This window comes from Triticum aestivum, chromosome 7D (assembly GCF_018294505.1).
Source record: "Triticum aestivum cultivar Chinese Spring chromosome 7D, IWGSC CS RefSeq v2.1, whole genome shotgun sequence".
NCBI lineage: Eukaryota > Viridiplantae > Streptophyta > Magnoliopsida > Poales > Poaceae > Triticum > Triticum aestivum.
Genome location: NC_057814.1, coordinates 593,040,746 through 593,061,685, shown reverse-complemented (window position 1 = coordinate 593,061,685; position 20,940 = coordinate 593,040,746). Strand labels below are relative to the sequence as shown.

General features: G+C 45.5%; 1 protein-coding gene across 1 annotated transcript; it reads right to left on the bottom strand.

Moving 5' to 3' along the window:
- Positions 1–2,043: 2,043 nt before the first annotated feature.
- Positions 2,044–3,616, bottom strand: LOC123164102 (disease resistance protein Pik-2-like). Its single transcript, XM_044581516.1, has 2 exons — positions 3,356–3,616; positions 2,044–3,272 (listed from the first exon to the last, which is right to left on the bottom strand). The coding sequence occupies exons 1-2, from the start codon at positions 3,555–3,557 to the stop codon at positions 2,044–2,046; spliced, it is 1,431 nt and encodes a 476-aa protein (XP_044437451.1). The 5' UTR covers positions 3,558–3,616.
- Between the last annotated feature and the right edge of the window lie 17,324 nt (positions 3,617–20,940).

The window sequence follows — 20,940 nt, the reverse complement described above, 5'->3', positions numbered from 1 at the left end:
ATACAGACCATCTTGTACATACTTGACCGGGCGGCATAGCCGATGCCAAAGGTATAGTCTCCATAGTCCATCCATGTGCAAGTCCTCAGCACAATTCCTGTCGTCATATCGATCAGGTTGAGGACTTTATAATGGCGGGTGGCGCAGACAGGGCCGTGGGGGCCAGAGAAGATGGTCCAGAGGTCACCTGCGGCCTCGACCACCCTCAGGATGCGGCCGTCCATGTCCACCAGCCGCAGGTCGCTGAGTCCTTCGCCGGCTAGACCATGGAAAGAGTTGGAGACAAGGAGGAGATGCGGATCGTTGCGGGCTTGATGCGTTGTCATGAACGCAGGGTCGGAGAGGAGCATGCGCCACCCCCTGGATACGCATCGGAATCGGCATGCCGACTTCACCGGCAACCAGGAGAGTATCTCGGAGATGACGTCGTTTGGTAGAGACGTCGGCATTGTCGCAAGTTTCTGCGGCACTGGACGATCGTGGCTGCTGTGGTCACCAGGTAGGACCGTAGGAGTATTTAAAGAAGCGGACGCGGAACCCAGACAGACCTCGCAAAGGATTCAAGATCGACAGGCAAAACGGGCCAACTATTTGTTTGACCCAGTACCAGGTATTTCCGTGCTGTTAGCGGGCCGCTGCTCAGCCCGGCCCACTAATAATATATGCGCAGTGTGTATGTGAGACTCTTTTTTCCTCTCCTTTTTTTTCTCCCTATAAGAAAGACTGGTATTTCAAAAACCGCGAGACATGCAGTGCACGTGAGACACAGAAACCCCTAAAAGAACGTGAGGCTCTTTTTTCAACATGGAGTATCCAAAAACTGATTTGTATGAGCGCCCATGTTTTCTGTTTTTGTCCACCATCTGTTATGTGAATACAAATTTCAGAATTAATATTTTTGGTAATATTCCTGCTACTCGTTACAAAAGTATTCCATATGACAGACGACAATGAAAAGTGTTGATATACAAAACTCACCTAGTTTTCACTCCCTCCGTTCACAAATATTAGATGTTCTAACTTTTTTCTAAATTAGATGTATATAGACACATTCTAGTGTATTTGTTCACTCTTTTAGTCCATATGTGGTTTAACGAAATACCCCAAACATTTTATATTTTTGAACAAAGGAAGATATTGTTTATTGGAGAAAGATGTTCATTCTTTGAGAAACAAAGAAAAAAAGAATGTGCTACAGTTGTTTGCGAAAGAATGTTCCCCTAGCACCACATAATATGCATCTAGTTCACATAAGTTTTTGACATTGTTTTTTTTAATGAAATAAGTTTTTCACATTGTTATGAATGGAACAATGATGTTTTGCTCCAAGAGAATTTTCAGATTAGACATCTTATCACTTCCTAAGGGTCCGTGTACACACATTTTCCATTGAAGGGAATCTCCGGGCTGGGTTATCAGTTTCTCAAATTTTACTTGTTCTACACGCAAACATTTTTTGCAAGTGTTTTTTTAATCAGTCTTATCACACTTGGTGGGTGTTAGTGCAAATCTTATAATTTTCTCCAGATTATTTTTTGATAGAAAGATTGCACGGGAGACAATGTGGGCACCAGAATTTGAACCTTGGGAGGGTGGAGTCATTCCACCACAACTTCACCACAAGTTGTGGTTCCTGTATTGATATTTGTGATCACCCAACAATTCCTTTAATTTGACAATTTCTTCAGAGAGGGATTTTCTCCTGCATTAGTATACTTCTAAAATATTCTCTCTCCTGGATTATTTTCTGATGTACACAGTTACAAGAACGGGTTTGAGCCTCACGAACACTTTAGCAATTACTGTAAAGCATGACGACACGTACTCATGGGTTAGAAGCAAGGAAAAATGGCAGAAAAGATCACACATTTTATTTCACGAATGATAATGCCTAGGGACATCAGTTATTCAAAAACCAACTCACTACACAATCATATATAAGAGCATCAATTTACGGAAGTATTTTGCAATGAACATTGACTGGCTCATGCTTGCTCGGAATCAAATGCGCACAATGCTCCAAAACTCAATTTATGGCTCTAGCTAGTAGTTATCAGCGTTTACGGTGATCACTTCACAGCTTGGGTGGACTGTCTCAACAACCTTCCTGACTACAGCCATTGCTGCTGCAGCACCCGCATCATGCTGCGAAAACTCCATGAGCATGCGCTTCAGATGCAGCAGATGCTCTATGCCAGACACACCTCTTGACTTCTCCGAAACGCATTGTTCCAACTTCAGCTCAAGCACTCGAACCTTCGATAGAGCGCCGGTCATGAAGGTCACTGATGGCGAGTTGCATCGAATGGAAAGCTTCCTAAGACTCTTAAATCCGTCACTCGGAAACGTGACTTGTCTCTTATCCCCAGAAATCTGTGTAAAATTACAAAATAGTTCTAGTTCACTCAAGCTTGCCATTTCATCGAGCTCTTGAAGGATATCCACATCGGTGCTCTTCCCGATATTTCTGCACGAAACTGTCAGCACTGACTTCAACTTGCCTATCCCCGTCGGCAGCCTTGCATTCCCAGCAAGCAAATGCTTTAGCTTTTCCAGCTTGAGAATGCTGGGAGGTAGCTCTTTTACCTTTGTGGATCTCACATCCAGTGTCTCTAGGCATCTTAGCTCCCCAATCTTTGCTGGGAGCTTGCTGACATCTGTTCCCTTGAGGTTCAAGTACCTCAGAAGCAGCAATCCGCAGAGACCATCGAGGCACAGTGGACCTTCACAGTCTTCGAGGTCCAGAACTCGCAGCACACTGAGATAATTCAGACGAGGCATGCCCCCGGTGTGAGAAAATACGGTGATGGAGCGAGCACGAGAAATTTTCGCCCCATCGATTTGTGCAGCAGCCTGGTCATATTTACCACTGTTCAACAAGGACAGATGTCGGATGGTGCGATAGCCACGTGGGGCAAATTTCTGTTGAGCATGTACCAGAGTAACAAAATTATCTTCCATGGACATGGACACGATGAAATCATGTATTACTGGATGAACAACGCAGCTCCGATGAGTGCCATCATGGTTCAGCCGTGATGGCTGGATTAAGTTTCTGTCAATGAGCTCATTTATGTAGTCTGTCGCTGTTTCCTCCATATCTCTGTAACAGCATTCACTGATGAACCCTTCTGCAGTTAATCGCCTCGCAAGACGCTCTATTTCGATCTCATGGTTGTCAGGAAATATGCTCAGATACAATAGGCATGGCTTGAGATGAGGAGGAAGATCGTTGTAGCTAAGTTTGATGATATGTTTCATCCCTTCTAGCTCTGAATTTTCCCACCATTTCAGGCTAGACCGCTCAAACTCATCTCTTGTGTGCGCCTTGCTGGCTAACAAGCCACCCACGCACCCATGTCCTGGGCGACGCGCGTGGCACTCCGCTCGGTGTCGTCCGCCCACTCGAGCTGCTTGAGCGTGGGGAGCCCCTTTCCCTTGGCCCGCAGCGCGTCCGGCACCGCGGACTGCAGCTTCCTCATGGTCTCCTCCAGGGGTCGATGCACGCCTTGCTCCACCATCAACCGGATCTCATCGTCGCTCAATGGCGCGGCCATTGTTACCTCGATCGATCGGTCTCCCAGCCCGGTTAAACCTCCTCCCTTTCTTTTCTCTTCTTCTTCTGTCGCTGCTATGTATTGTTACGTACGTGGTTCGATCCGTATATATAGACCGACGGGACTGCGCGCGGTTTTATTTCCCGATCCGACTTGAACCGTACGTCTCCGTCGTCTGCTTCATTTCCACGCTATATACGCACAGGGAAAAACGACATCCCCGAAAGAAAAAAAATTGAAAAAATACACTACGAATACATTATTACTCCCTCCGTTCACTTATGTAAGTCGTTTCAGACATAAGAAAATGGACTGCTTTACACACTGTCTGAAATGTCTTTAAGGCCTTATAAAAATGAACAGAGAAAGTACTATTTATTTATCCAAGAAAATATTAATATTTCACAAAAGACATACTTATGGTCGTTGTGATCTTGTAGGCTTCTCGATTTTCTACTGCAATAAGGTCCCCGTGATGGAGGCGCAATGAATACGAATAGGCTTCTTGATTTTCTACTGCAATAAGATCTTCTAGGTTAGAGCGAGAGATGATATTAGCCTCCTTTTGAAGGAATGGGAGTAGTGGGCGCTCTGGGTAGCAGAGCTATTTAGCAGTCCTAGGTTTTTTTAAAGGGGAATATATTAATATCGTGAAAATATCAATTACACTCGGCCTCTGCACCAACAAAAAGTCACAAAGACATCTAGGATGCACATAGCCCAAAAGAAAAAAGAAAAAAAGAGAGGAAATGGCCTTGCCAAAGTGATCGACTCCTCAGCAAACAACCACCACACCAAAGACAGCACCCGGAAACACCACCAAAAATAAACCCTCCTATGCTGCCGCTCCCACTTGACACTGCTGCTACTGAAAGTTATCAAACATCTGGCAGACTCCATTGCCTACAAGCCCCCCTCGGGCTTACTGATCCTCCGATCTTAGCCATCAAGACTTCCTCTGCTGCTATCTGTGCCATGGAAATCGAGATGCCGACATATGTCACATGCCTATGTGAGCCCAACTGCTGGTCACAGTCTATGAGATTGAGTGATCTCTAGGAAGCTCATGAGAAGGTACGGAGTATGACTAATAAGCTCCACCCGTGGGGTTTAGCCTTCGGCAGCCACGTATCAGCTGACAATGGGCAAAACTTCTACACGCCAAACTGACAATTCAAGGCATAGTCCATTGTTCAGTTGCGAAGAAGTCTAATCCCATTGCTCTAGGTGGAAGTTCAACTTAACAGTCTCCACTGAAAATTCTGGTATATCAAACATTGTTTCGAACAGTTGACAAACTTATGTGCCTCTAGATCTGGTGGGGGATTGATGGAATATAGATGGGCTTAGGCCCATATAAGACAATAATCCCTGGTTAATCTCTAAGGCCCATGTGTGTGCACGACAAGTGGTGGGAAGTGTGGGAAGTTTGGTCCCATACTGCTACAGTAAGAAGAGTGAGACCTCTTTATAAGGGTTGCTCCATCACTTGCTATTGGGAGCTTGGGAATAGGAGTTGTACATGTTGGAAATATGCCCTAGAAGCAATAATAAATGCTTATTATTATATTTCTTTGTTCATGGTAATCGTCTATTATTCATGCTATAATTGTGTTATCCGGAAATCGTAATACATGTGTGAATACATAGACCACAACGTGTCCCTAGTAAGCCTCTAGTTGACTAGCTCGTTGATCAATAGATAGTCATGGTTTCCTGACTATGGACATTGGATGTCGTTGATAACGGGATCACATCATTAGGTGAATGATGTGATGGACAAGACCCAATCCTAAGCATAGCATAAAGATCGTGTAGTTTCGTTTGCTAGAGCTTTTCCAATGTCAAGTATCTTTTCCTTAGACCATGAGATTGTGCAACTCCCGGATATCGTAGGAGTGCTTTGGGTGTGCCAAACGTCACAACGTAACTGGGTGACTATAAAGGTGCACTACGGGTATCTCCGAAAGTGTCTGTTGGGTTGGCACGGATCGAGACTGGGATTTGTCACTCCGTGTGACGGAGAGGTATCTCTGGGTCCACTCGGTAATGCATCATCATAATGAGCTCAATGTGACTAAGGCGTTAGTCGCGGGATCATGCATTGCGGTACGAGTAAAGAGACTTGCCGGTAACGAGATTGAACAAGGTATTGGGATACCGACGATCGAATCTCGGGCAAGTAACTTACCGATTGACAAAGGAAATTGCATACGGGATTGATTGAATCCTCGACATCGTGGTTCATCCGATGAGATCATCGTGGAACATGTGGGAGCCAACATGGGTATCCAGATCCCGCTGTTGGTTATTGACCGAAGAGGCGTCTCGGTCATGTCTGCATGTCTCCCGAACCCGTAGGGTCTACACACTTAAGGTTCGGTGACGCTAGGGTTATAGAGATATGTGTATGCGGAAACCCGAAAGTTGTTCGGAGTCCCGGATGAGATCCCGGACGTCACGAGGAGTTCCGGAATGGTCCGGAGGTGAAGATTTATATATGGGAAGTCCAGTTTCAGCCACCGGGAAAGTTTCGGGGGTTACCGGTATTGTACCGGGACCACCGGATGGGTCCCGGGGGTCCACCGGGTGGGGCCACCTATCCCGGAGGGCCCCATGGGCTGAAAGTGGAAGGGAACCAGCCCTTAGTGGGCTGAGGCGCCCCCCTTGGGCCTCCCCCTGCGCCTAGGGTTGGAAACCCTAGGGGTGGGGGGCGCCCCCCTTTGGCTTGTGGGGGAAGCCACCCCCTTCCCCCCTTTGGCCGCCGCCCCCCCTTGGGATCCCATCTCCAGGGCCGGCGCCCCCCCCAGGGGGCCTATATAAAGGGGGGGAGGGAGGGCAGCAACTTGACAGCCTTGGGCGCCTCCCTCCTCCCCTGCAACACCTCTCCCTCTCGCAGAAGCTCGGCGAAGCCCTGCTGAGACCCGCTACATCCACCACCACGCCGTCGTGCTGCTGGATCTCCATCAACCTCTCCTTCCCCCTTGCTTGATCAAGAAGGAGGAGACGTCGCTGCACCGTACGTGTGTTGAACGCGGAGGTGCCGTCCGTTCGGCACTCGGTCATCGGTGATTTGAATCACGGCGAGTACGACTCCGTCATCCACGTTCATTGGAACGCTTCCGCTCGCGATCTACAAGGGTATGTAGATGCACTCCTTTCCCCTCGTTGCTAGTATACTCCATAGATGCATCTTGGTGAGCGTAGGAAAATTTTAAAATTATGCTACGATTCCCAACAGTGGCATCATGAGCCAGGCCTATGCGTAGTTACTATGCACGAGTAGAACACAAAGCAGTTGTGGGCGTTGAGTTTGCCAATTCTTCTTGCCGCTACTAGTCGTATCTTGTTTCGGCGGCATTGTAGGATGAAGCGGCCCGGACCGACCTTACACGTACGCTTACGTGAGACAGGTTCCACCGACTGACATGCACTAGATGCATAAGGTGGCTAGCGGGTGTCTGTCTCTCCTACTTTAGTCGGAACGGAATCGATGAAAAGGGTCCTTATGAAGGGTAAATAGAAATTGGAAAATCACGTTGTGGTCATACGTAGGTAAGAAACGTTCTTGCTAGAAACCTACAAACCACGTAAAAAAACTTGCAACGACAATTAGAGGACGTCTAACTTGTTTTTGCAGCAAGTGCTATGTGATGTGATATGGCCAGAAGATGTGATGAATGATATATGTGATGTATGAGATTGATCATATTCTTGTAATAGGAATCACGACTTGCATGTCGATGAGTATGACAACCGGCAGGAGCCATAGGAGTTGTCTTTATTATTTTGCATGACCTGCGTGTCATGGAATAACGCCATGTAAATTACTTTACTTTGTTGCTAAACGCGTTAGCCATAGAAGTAGAAGTAATCGTTGGCGTGACGACTTCATGAAGACACAATGATGGAGATCATGATGATGGAGATCATGGTGTCATGCCGGTGACGAAGATGATCATGGTGCCCCGAAGATGGAGATCAAAGGAGCATAATGATATTGGCCATATCATGTCACTATTTGATTGCATGTGATGTTTATCATGTTTTTGCATCTTATTTGCTTAGCACGACGGTAGTAAGTAAGATGATCCCTTATAATAATTTCAAGAAAGTGTTCACCCTAACTGTGCACCGTTGCGAAGGTTCGTTGTTTCGAAGCACCACGTGATGATCGGGTGTGATAGATTCTAACGTTCGAATACAATGGGTGTTGACGAGCCTAGCATGTACAGACATGGCCTCGGAACACACGCGATACACTTAGGTTGACTTGACGAGCCGAGCATGTACAGACATGGACTCGGAACACGGAGGACCGAAAGGTCGAGCATGAGTCGTATAGAAGATACGATCAATATGGAGATGTTCACCGATCTTGACTAGTCCGTCTCACGTGATGATCGGACACGGCCTAGTTAAACTCGGATCATGTTTTCACTTAGATGACTAGAGGGATGTCTATCTGAGTGGGAGTTCATTAAATAATTTGATTATATGAACTTAATTATCATGAACTTAGTATAAAATCTTTACACTATGTCTTGTAGATCAAATGGCCAACGTTGTCCTCAATTTCAACGTGTTCCTAGAGAAAACCAAGCTGAAAGATGATGGCAGCAACTATACGGACTGGGTCCGGAACCTGAGGCGCATCCTCATAGTAGCCAAGAAAGATTATGTCTTAGAAGCACCGCTAGGTGAAGCACCAATCCCAGAGAACCAAGACGTTATGAACGCTTGGCAAACACGTGCTGATGATTACTCCCTCGTTCAGTGCGGCATGCTTTACAGCTTAGAACCGGGTCTCCAAAAGCGTTTTGAGAAACATGGAGCATATGAGATGTTCGAGGAGCTGAAAATGATTTTCCAAGCTCATGCCCGGGTCGAGAGATATGATGTCTCCGACAAGTTCTTCAGTTGTAAAATGGAGGAGAACAGTTCTGTTAGTGAGCACATACTCAGAATGTCTGGGTTGCACAACCGCTTGACTCAGCTGGGAGTTAATCTCCCGGATGACGCGGTCATTGACAGAATCCTCCAGTCGCTTCCACCAAGCTACAAGAGCTTTGTGATGAACTTCAATATGCAGGGGATGGAAAAGACCATTCCTGAGGTATATTCAATGCTGAAATCAGCGGAGGTGGAGATCAGAAAAGAACATCAAGTGTTGATGGTGAATAAAACCACTAAGTTCAAGAAGGGCAAGGGTAAGAAGAACTTCAAGAAGGACGGCAAGGGAGTTGCCGCACCTAGTAAGCTAGTTACTGGGAAGAAGTCGAAGAATGGACCCAAGCCTGAGACAGAGTGCTTTTATTGCAAGGGAAGTGGTCACTGGAAGCGGAACTGCCCCAAATACTTAGCGGACAAGAAGGCCGGCAACACCAAAGGTATATGTGATATACATGTAATTGATGTGTACCTTACCAGTACTCGTAGTAGCTCCTGGGTATTTGATACCGGTGCGGTTGCTCATATTTGTAACTCAAAACAGGAACTACGGAATAAACGGAGACTGGCGAAGGACGAGGTGACGATGCGCGTCGGGAATGGTTCCAAGGTCGATGTGATCGCCGTCGGCATGCTACCTCTGCATCTACCTACGGGATTAGTTTTAAACCTCAATAATTGTTATTTAGTGCCAGCTTTGAGCATGAACATTGTATCTGGATCTCGTTTAATTCGAGATGACTACTCATTTAAATCCGAGAATAATGGTTGTTCTATTTATTTGAGAGATATGTTTTATGGTCATGCCCCGCTGGTCAATGGTTTATTCTTGATGAATCTCGAACGTGATGTTACACATATTCATAACGTGAATTCCAAAAGATGTAAAGTTCATAATGATAGTCCCACATACTTGTGGCACTGCCGCCTTGGTCACATTGGTGTCAAGCGCATGAAGAAGCTCCATGCAGATGGACTTTTGGAGTCTCTTGATTACGAATCATTTGACACGTGCGAACCATGCCTCATGGGTAAGATGACCAAGACTCCGTTCTCCGGAACAATGGAGCGAGCAACCAACTTATTGGAAATCATACATACCGATGTGTGCGGTCCAATGAGTGTTGAGGCTCGCAGAGGATATCGTTATGTTCTCACTCTCACTGATGACTTAAGTAGATATGGGTATGTCTACCTAATGAAACACAAGTCTGAAACCTTTGAAAAGTTCAAGGAATTTCAGAGTGAAGTTGAGAATCAACGTGACATAAAAATAAAATTCTTACGATCAGATCGTGGTGGAGAATATTTAAGTCACGAATTTGGTACACACTTAAGGAAATGTGGAATAGTTTCACAACTCACGCCGCCTGGAACACCTCAGAGAAATGGTGTGTCCGAACGTCGTAATCGCACTCTATTGGATATGGTGCGATCTATGATGTCTCTTACCGATTTACCGCTCTCATTTTGGGGCTATGCTTTAGAGACTGCCGCATTCACTTTAAATAGGGCTCCGTCGAAATCCGTTGAGACGACACCGTATGAATTATTGTTTGGGAAGAAACCTAAGCTGTCGTTTCTAAAAGTTTGGGGATGCGATGCTTATGTCAAGAAACTTCAACCTAAAAAGCTCGAACCCAAGTCGGAGAAATGCGTCTTCATAGGATACCCTAAGGAAACTATTGGGTATACCTTCTACCTCAGATCCGAAGGCAAGATCTTCGTTGCCAAGAACGGGTCCTTTCTGGAGAAGGAGTTTCTCTCGAAAGAATTGAGTGGGAGGAAAGTGGAACTTGATGAGGTGATAGTCACCCCTTCCGAACCGGAAAGTAGCGCAGCGCGGGAAGATGTTCCTGTGGTGCCTACACTGACTGGAGAGGAAGTTAATGATGATGATCATGAAGTTTCGGATCAAGTTACTGCTGAACCTCGTAGGTCCACAAGGACACGTTCCGCACCACAGTGGTATGGCAACCCTGTCCTAGAAACCATGTTGTTAGACAACGGTGAACCTTCGAACTATGAAGAAGCAATGGCGGGCCCGGATTCCGACAAATGGCTAGAAGCCGTGAAATCCGAGATAGGATCCATGTATGAAAACGAAGTATGGACTTTGACTGACTTGCCCGATGATCGGCGAGCCATAGAAAACAAATGGATCTTTAAGAAGAAGATAGACGCGGACCATCTACAAAGCTCGACTTGTCTCTAAGGGTTATCGACAAGTTCAAGGGGTTGACTACGATGAGACTTTCTCACCCGTAGCGAAGCTGAAGTCCGTCCGAATCATGTTAGCAATTGCCGCATACTATGATTATGAGATATGGCAGATGGACGTCAAAACGGCATTCCTTAACGGCTTCCTTAAGGAAGAGTTGTATATGATGCAGCCGGAAGGTTTTGTCGATCCTAAGAATGCTAACAAAGTATGCAAGCTCCAACGCTCAATCTATGGGCTGGTGCAAGCATCTCGGAGTTGGAACATTCGCTTTGATGAGATGATCAAAGCGTTTGGGTTTACACAGACTTATGGAGAAGCCTGTGTTTACAAGAAAGTGAGTGGGAGCTCTGTAGCATTTCTCTTATTATATGTGGATGACATATTGTTGATGGGAAATGATATAGAATTCTTGGAAAGTATAAAGGCCTATTTGAATAAGTGTTTTTCAATGAAGGACCTTGGAGAAGCTGCTTATATATTAGCCATCAAGATCTATAGAGATAGATCAAGACGCCTCATTGGTCTTTCACAGAGTACATACCTTGACAAGATATTGAAGAAGTTCAATATGGATCAGTCCAAGAAGGGGTTCTTGCCTGTATTGCAAGGTGTGCAATTGAGCACGGCTCAATGCCCGACCACGGCAGAAGATAGAGAAAAGATGAGCGTCATCCCCTATGCCTCGGCCATATGGTCTATTATGTATGCCATGTTGTGTACCCGACCTGATGTAAACCTTGCCGTAAGTTTGGTAGGAAGGTACCAAAGTAATCCCGGCATGGAACACTGGACAGCGGTCAAGAATATCCTGAAGTACCTGAAGAGGACTAAGGATATGTTTCTCGTTTATGGAGATGACGAAGAGCTCGTCGTAAAGGGTTACGTCGACGCTAGCTTCGACACAGATCTGGATGACTCGAAGTCACAAACCGGATACGTGTATATTTTGAATGGAGGAGCAGTAAGCTGGTGTAGTTGCAAGCAAAGCATCGTGGCGGGATCTACATGTGAAGCGGAGTACATGGCAGCCTCGGAGGCAGTGCAGGAAGCAGTCTAGATGAAGGAGTTCATTACCGACCTAGGGGTGATTCCCAATGCGTCGGGCCCGATGACTCTCTTCTGTGACAACACTGGAGCTATTGCTCTTGCGAAGGACCCCAGGTTTCACAGGAAGACCAGACATATCAAGCGTCGCTTCAACTCCATTCGTGAAAGTGTTCAAAATGGAGACATAGATATTTGTAAAGTACATACGGACCTAAATGTAGCAGATCCGTTGACTAAACCTCTCCCTAGAGCAAAACATGATCAACACCAGGACGCAATGGGTGTTCGATTCATCACAATGTAACTAGATTATTGACTCTAGTGCAAGTGGGAGACTGTTGGAAATATGCCCTAGAAGCAATAATAAATGGTTATTATTATATTTCTTTGTTCATGGTAATCGTCTATTATTCATGCTATAATTGTGTTATCCGGAAATCATAATACATGTGTGAATACATAGACCACAACGTGTCCCTAGTAAGCCTCTAGTTGACTAGCTCGTTGATCAATAGATAGTCATGGTTTCCTGACTATGGACATTGGATGTCGTTGATAACGGGATCACATCATTAGGTGAATGATGTGATGGACAAGACCCAATCCTAAGCATAGCATAAAGATCGTGTAGTTTCGTTTGCTAGAGCTTTTCCAATGTCAAGTATCTTTTCCTTAGACCATGAGATTGTGCAACTCCCGGATATCGTAGGAGTGCTTTGGGTGTGCCAAACGTCACAACGTAACTGGGTGACTATAAAGGTGCACTACGGGTATCTCCGAAAGTGTCTGTTGGGTTGGCACGGATCGAGACTGGGATTTGTCACTCCGTGTGACGGAGAGGTATCTCTGGGCCCACTCGGTAATGCATCATCATAATGAGCTCAATGTGACTAAGGCGTTAGTCGCGGGATCATGCATTGCGGTACGAGTAAAGAGACTTGCCGGTAACGAGATTGAACAAGGTATTGGGACACCGACGATCGAATCTCGGGCAAGTAACTTACCGATTGACAAAGGGAATTGCATACGGGATTGATTGAATCCTCGACATCGTGGTTCATCCGATGAGATCAGCGTGGAACATGTGGGAGCCAACATGGGTATCCAGACCCCGCTGTTGGTTATTGACCGGAGAGGTGTCTCGGTCATGTCTGCATGTCTCCCGAACCCGTAGGGTCTACACACTTAAGGTTCGGTGACCCTAGGGTTATAGAGATATGTGTATGCGGAAACCCGAAAGTTGTTCGGAGTCCCGGATGAGATCCCGGACGTCACGAGGAGTTCCGGAATGGTCCGGAGGTGAAGATTTATATATGGGAAGTCCAGTTTCGGCCACCGGGAAAGTTTCGGGGGTTACCGGTATTGTACCGGGACCACCGGAAGGGTCCCGGGGGTCCACCGGGTGGGGCCACCTATCCCGGAGGGCCCCATGGGCTGAAAGTGGAAGGGAACCAGCCCTTAGTGGGCTGGGGCGCCCCCCTTGGGCCTCCCCCTGCACCTAGGGTTGGAAACCCTAGGGGTGGGGGGTGCCCCCCTTTGGCTTGTGGGGGAAGCCACCCCCTTCCCCCCTTTGGCCGCCGCCCCCCTTGGGATCCCATCTCCAGGGCCTGCGCCCCCCCCAGGGGGCCTATATAAAGGGGGGAGGGAGGGCAGCAACTTGACAGCCTTGGGCGCCTCCCTCCTCCCCTGCAACACCTCTCCCTCTCGCAGAAGCTCGGCGAAGCCCTGCCGAGACCCGCTACATCCACCACCACGCCGTCGTGCTGCTGGATCTCCATCAACCTCTCCTTCCCCCTTGCTGGATCAAGAAGGAGGAGACGTCGCTGCACCGTACGTGTGTTGAACGCGGAGGTGCCGTCCGTTCGGCACTCGGTCATCGGTGATTTGAATCACGGCGAGTACGACTCCGTCATCCACGTTCATTGGAACGCTTCCGCTCGTGATCTACAAGGGTATGTAGATGCACTCCTTTCCCCTCGTTGCTAGTATACTCCATAGATGCATCTTGGTGAGCGTAGGAAAATTTTAAAATTATGCTACGATTCCCAACAGTACACGCGCGCTCCTCCTCCGCCGCCGCCTGCCTCGTCTCGCCACGCCTCACCTCGTTACGATGCGCGCACGCCGCGAGTTGCGGGAATGAGCCGAGCCGAAGCTTAGTTTTTTACCGGTGAGGAATGGTTAATTAATCTCGGATTAATTAACGAGTCGCTTACGGAAGTGTCACTGTCCGAGACGTTGGACCGTGGGCTATTCGCAGACTCGGTCGTGGGCCTGAGCCCAGGTCGTGGGGAGCGTCTCGACGCGACTGCTCCCGATCCGTCCCCGTCTCTGTCCGCCTCTGCTTCCACTACTTCCCCTGCATCGACTCCGTGGCTGACGACGAAGCCGCCAAGAAGAAGGCCTCGGCCGATGCCGAGGCTGCCGCTACCGTCGCCGCGTTGTCCTGGAGAACCGGAGGGTATGACTCGTTCATCCCCTATTTGCTCGTTCATGTGCTGACCGTATATATGATGTTGATAGATGTTTCGGTTCTATGTACTATACGCGCTCACATGCTTAGGTATTGGTATGAGGTGTATACCGTATTTGCTATGCTTACTGTTTATTCACGCATTAGATTAGTTGAAAAAGTGCTAATATTTCCAACACTTAAGACTGATTTCGCTTAGTTATCTTGACATAGGCAGTGCACCCATATGTTCAAGTGTTGAATCTTAGGCTTTTTGTTGTACCAGGCTTCGTATGGTGTCATATTTGTTACACTTTTTGTGCGAGATCTACTCAGTAAGTACACAGCTGTACTGATAGCCTCTCCCCTAAATATACTTGGAACACCTTTGCTCTTCAACGGGCTTCTTGCCATTGATACAACAGTTTGGTTCCGACGCTCTACAACGCAGTTCTGCTGTGGTGAGTACGAAGCAGTGAGGATATGCCTAATGCCATTTTCATCACAGTAGTCGATGAATTTATTTGAGGTGAACTCCCCTCCCCTGTTAGTCCTCAAAGTCTTCAGATCAGAATTCACTAACTTCTCTGCTAAGTTCCTGACCTTGTGAGTGCACGTAAAGCTTGATCTTTTGTTTTCAACAATTCTATCCACATAAATCTATTGAAATCATCTACTACCAACAGGAAATACCAAGTTCAAGCTTCACCTGCACTGCACAAGGTCAGGAAATTAGCAGAGAAGGTGTTAGTGGATGCTCAGCTCTGAAATAGGTTGTAAAACAGCTGAAATCATTCCAGAAGCTTTTCAACAATTCCAGCCACATAAATCTACTGAAATCATCTAATACACTACTAACTTCAGAAACACAAATTTTCAGTTACAGGACAGCAATAAGTTCAGAAACACCAAGTTTTAATTACAGGACAGCAACAAGTTCAGAAACACCAAGATTCAGCTACAGGACATCAACAAGTTCAGAAACACCAAGATTCAGTTACGGGAGAGCAACAAGTTCAGAAACACAAGATTCAGTTACAGGACAACAACAAGTTCCAGAAACTCCTGCGGGTGCCAAGTTACATTCACGGTGCCCGGTGTGGGTGCTCGTCGAGGAATTTGGTAGCGGCCAGCATTAGTCGACGGGTCATGAGGTGGCGCGGCAGGCGTAAAACACGGAGGAGCATGGCGCGCCCATCCAGCCCCCCATCAAGTTATTCGAGGTCTTGCTGCCCAGGCAGCCGCTCCCTGATCATCTCGGCAGCTGCTCTGAACCTGGCGTCGTCATTGTCTGGCCGTGGGAGGACGTCCCTCACATGCTCTTGGAGCGCAACCCGCAATTCTTGTTCCCGAGGTTTATCCGGGTATGTTGATAAAATTACCATAAATGCAGTCAGTGTTTCTAAAAAAGTCTGATTAGGAAATTCTGATCACAACCAATTTTACCGTGGCCCAGCCACTACAGCAGCTCGCTAGACGAAATCTCTGCGCATGCTGGGGGAAGGTCGTCCCACTGCAAGGGATGAGGACAGGGCCTTGAGGTGCTGAAGGGAAATCAACATGCAGGGATTCATTACTGTATTTCTCAAAAGTTTAGGAAATTCGTTTGGCTATTGCAAGTTACCTGTTCCATAAGGCTCCGGCCAGTATTTCAAACAACCGACGTGGAGGCCAGCAGGCACAAGATCTGCTGGGCGGATGGTGCCGGAACCTGCCGTCGAAGGGGGTCTCTGAAACACTGGAACCAAATGAGCAGCAATCAACAATTCAGTCACTGAAACGAAAATCAATCGACAAATATTCAGAAATTCACAAGTCATACCTTCGCCCGCAGGTGCCGGAGCTGCTGGCCGGAGGTTGTTGCCCGGTACTTCTGTTGACTGCTGGAGCCAGGGGAAGGCCGTCCCACCGCAAGCTGCTCGGGATTATGACCGGAGCAGGAGGTACTGAAATGAAATAATGGCGGAGCAATTCAGTGTTACTGAAAAGAATATGGATTCAAAAATTCAGCCTTACCGCCGGGGCTGCTGGGCGAAGGTTGTGCACGATGAGAGAAGGCGAGGCTCGGTTGGCCTGGAGGCCAACAGGCAAGGGATCTGCCCGGCGGATGATGCCGAAAATCAATCGACAAATATTCGGAAATTCGCAAGTCGTACCTTCGCCGGCAGGTGCCGGAGCTGCTGGCCGGAGGTTGTAGCCGACGGTGGCAAATGGTGCTCGAAGCCGAGGTGCCGGCACTGCTGGGCAGAGGTTTTGGGCGATTGCGCTGCGCGGCAGAGGTTGTTGCGAAGGCTGCATTGAAATGTTCCACCGAAAGTTTAGAACAGAGTTCATTGTGTAGTACGCTACATACGTCAACGGCAAGAAATAAAGAAAAGGAAAGGAGAGTTCGTCGTGTGGTAGCGCCGGAGGCGGGAGCCACGGTGGCGATGGAGTCACCACCATCATGGGCGAATTAAGAACGAGGTCACGCAAGAACACGAGACTCCATGAACGCCAAGAAAGAAAGAAAAGAACAATTAGTGGTGTTTTACCGTAGGAGTAGGGAGCCGAGGCGGTGGCGCCACCTCCGCTGTCAAACGCGCCGCCGTTGCCGCCGCAGCGGCTCTGCTTGCAAGGGGTTGCTGCTCGCTTCGGACCATGGACGGAGCTAAATGAGGACATGGGTGTACAAATGTACACTCATTATTTCTTTAAAAAAAATTAGTACATAAGTACAGCGTTTAAACAATATTCTGTTAAATTCTTACATTGTGTGTCCCTCACATATATTATTAGATATATTGTCAAATTTGTACAAGGATGCTCCAAAAACAAGTATATTGTACTTTAGAATTTTCTACAGATATATTTTTCTAATCATATAATACAACCGCTATAATTTTCTACAGATATATTTTCGTAGTCATATAATACAGCCACTACTACAATTTTTGTGAAATCATATGTTTTAGAGATATCTAACATATCTATGTATAAACTACATAAATTACGCAAGTATAAAAAATCATTAGAAAGCAGAATTAAATTCAGCGCAACACTTCAGAATTTTTCAGTGATATACAATACGAATATATGATAATTAATTAAATAATATTGTTAAGTATGCCAAATCTATAAGAAAATATAATCCTTCTATAAGAAAATATGCTCCTTAACACATTAGTGTAGTAAGTATAAAATTTCAGTATAAAATATGTATATATCAAGAGGAGCGGGGCAATAGGGAAACTAAAATTAATGACTCGAGTTATTTTTTGGAGACCTGTACATCCAAATTCGAAATGTTCTCCGCCACTGCTTCGGACCCGTCCCTTATGGGTTGTCCAAGCTCCAATCACGGTTCTCCTAGTCCTCCATATTCTGTGGGTTATCATTCATCGGCCTGCAACAAACCAAGAAAGTCGAAGAAATCAGGAAGGAAGAAGTCGAAGAATGGAGCTTGGTGAAAGGCAAAATAAACCTATCAAGTTGCTAGTACGCGGATTAGATGCGTCCCTCCGTCTCGGGTGGGCGTCTTCCTTCTCGTGAGTCGAGCTCTCCGGCAGAGGATGGTTCTGGGGAGAGAGGAGGAGAGAGAAGGCGCGGAGGAAGAAGAAGAAGCTGTTTAAAAGCTGATCGCTCGGGCTGGATATAAATGGTCTGGCCCAGACAAATTCTTCATCATTTTTCCTGTTTTCTCCTTTGTCCTACCCATATAAAAGATTACATACTTATGTATCTGAAAATGTTAAACATGCCTAAAAACATGTTCCTAATGTAAAAAAAATGTAAAATATATTAAAAAATGTACACATAAACATTTATCTGATATAACCATGTTAATCATGTATTCTTAAATTGTTGAATGTGTAGAAAAATGTTTCTACTATATATGGAAAATGTATTTTGTATATAAAAAATATAGACATCACAACATATATTTTAAAAAATGTCGATCAATTATTTGCAAAATATTAATCATGACTAAAAATGTATCACAAATGTGGACATAAACATTTATTTAAAAACTTTGATCTTGTATTTTTATAATGTAAATGTGTATAAAAAAATTTCTTGGCGTATGAAAAAAGTAGACATGTGTTGGAAAAAGAAAAAAGAAAAACAAATAAAGAAAGATTAAAGAAAAGAAAAACAAATAAGAAATGAAAAAGCCAAAACAACATAGGAAAACAAAAGAAGCCGATGTGAAACACAATAATATAGTGAAAACAAAAAAAAACGATGAAACCATAAAGAAAAACATTGCAATAAGAAAGAAATAATAAACCGGAGGAAAAAAAAGAAAGACACAAAAGAAGTCCGAAGAAAATTAGAAAAAAGAAAAAGGCGTCCATAGTTCTTTGTTGATATTTTTGGTTTTAACAACCACGTCATCTATGTGGGCTTCCATAGTTTTACCAATCTGTGGTTCTAGACATGTTTGAATCATGCGCTGGTATATTGCGCATGTGTTCTTTAGAACAAAGAGCATTGTGTTGAAGCAGAAAGGCCCGTATGGAGTTATGAAGCCTGTTGCAGCTTGATCAGACTCTTTCATCTTTATTTGATGATACCCCAAGTAGCCATCCAGGAAATATAATGAATTATGTCCTGCTGTGGCGTCGATGGTCTAATCAATACATGGTAATGGGAAAGGGTCATTTGGGCAAGCCTTATTGAGGTCCTTAAAATCGACACAAAGGCTTCATGATATATCCTTTTCGGGAACCATGACCAAGTTAGCCAACCACTCGGGGTGTTTGATATCTCGGATGAATCCAACCTCCAATAGCTTGACCAGTTCCTCACCCATGGCATGTCTTTTCGGCTCGGAGAACCGATGAAGCGCATCTTTAACGGGTTTGAAGCCCTCTATGAGATTCAGGCTGTGTTCGTCTAGGTGTCTTGGAATCCCTAGCATATCCCAGGGGGTACCAGGATAAAATGTCCCAGTTTTCATGGAGGAAGGAACACAAAGCCTCGTCCACCACTGGGTCCAGTTGTGTTCCGACGGATGTCCTTTTGCTAGCATTTGTTGGGTGCACTTGAAGTTTGACTATTTCATCAGTTGGATTGAATGAGGTTGGTTTGGATCTTTTGTCAAGGATTACATTGTGTCTATCAACAGTGGCCCATAGAGCAATTAGTTCTTCGGCCGCGAAGGCTCGGCCAACGATTCCAGCTATACATACAACATAAGGATGCTGATTTTAGTTTCAAAGTAGTAGACTAATTTTCCCTTTCTTGATGTGATGTTATGTTGTCTTGAGCTTAAGTATTAATCCAAGTGATTATCTTACTTCTGTGCCAATGAATTGTTCAGAACTGTACATTTACTTTAGAACCTGCATTGTGCAAACCTTTCCACACAAAAATTATGCAGGAAAGCTTGTTATTGGCTATTTTTTGTCTCTCTTGCAATGAGCCTGTGTGTGGTATCCCTGTTGGTATGTATGTATCCCTGTTGTCTTGTCTTGTGATGCAGCTAATGATGGTATTGACTATAATGCAGCTACTAATGTAGCTGCTATGATTGTTTAACAGGACATGCCTTATGGAGATAAGGCAAACTGACACGAGATAAGAGTTGGATGGATAAGGAAAGAGATTCTATTCAGTGGCAAACTAGCATGAAGAATTTCTTGAATTTTGCTTTCGATGGTGCTCATCCAAACTCAACTGTACCATGCCCATGTAGGAAATGTCTGAATAGTGCCCAGAGAAATAAAAAGGATGTTCATACTCACTTGATGTACCATGGGATGGATCCGACCTGCACTCACTAGATATACCTGAAGGAAATATGCCCTAGAGGCAATAATAAAGTTATTATTTATTTCCTCATATCATGATAAATGTTTATTATTCATGCTAGAATTGTATTAACCGGAAACATAATACATGTGTGAATACATAGACAAACATAGTGTCACTAGTATGCCTCTACTTGACCAGCTCGTTGATCAAAGATGGTTGAGTTTCCTAGCCATAGACATGAGTTGTCATTTGATTAACGGGATCACATCATTAGGAGAATGATGTGATTGACTTGACCCATTTCGTTAGGTTAGCACTTGATCGTTTAGTTTACTGCTATTGCTTTCTCCATGACTTATACATGTTCCTATGACTATGAGATTATGCAACTCCCGAATACCGGAGGAACACCTTGTGTGCTACCAAACGTCACAACGTAACTGGGTGATTATAAAGGTGCTCTACAGGTGTCTCCGATGGTGTTTGATGAGCTGGCATAGATCGAGATTAGGATTTGTCACTCCGATTATCGGAGAGGTATCTATGGGCCCTCTCGGTAATGCACATCACAAGCCTTGCAAGCAAAGTGACTAATGAGTTAGTTGTAGGATGATGAATTACGGAACGAGTAAAGAGACTTGCCGGTAACGAGATTGAGCTAGGTATTAAGATACCGACGATCGAATCTCGGGCAAGCAACATACCGATGACAAAGGGAACAATGTATGTTGTTATGCGGTTTGACCGATAAAGATCTTCGTAGAATATGTAGGAACCAATATGAGCATCCAGGTTCCGCTATTGGTTATTAACCAGAGACATGTCTCGGTCATGTCTACATAGTTCGAACCCGTAGGGTTCGCACGCTTAAAGTTCTGTGACGATCGGTATTATGAGTTTTTGTGTTTTAATGTACCGAAGGTAGTTCGGAGTCCCGGATATGATCATGGACATGACGAGGAGTCTCGAAA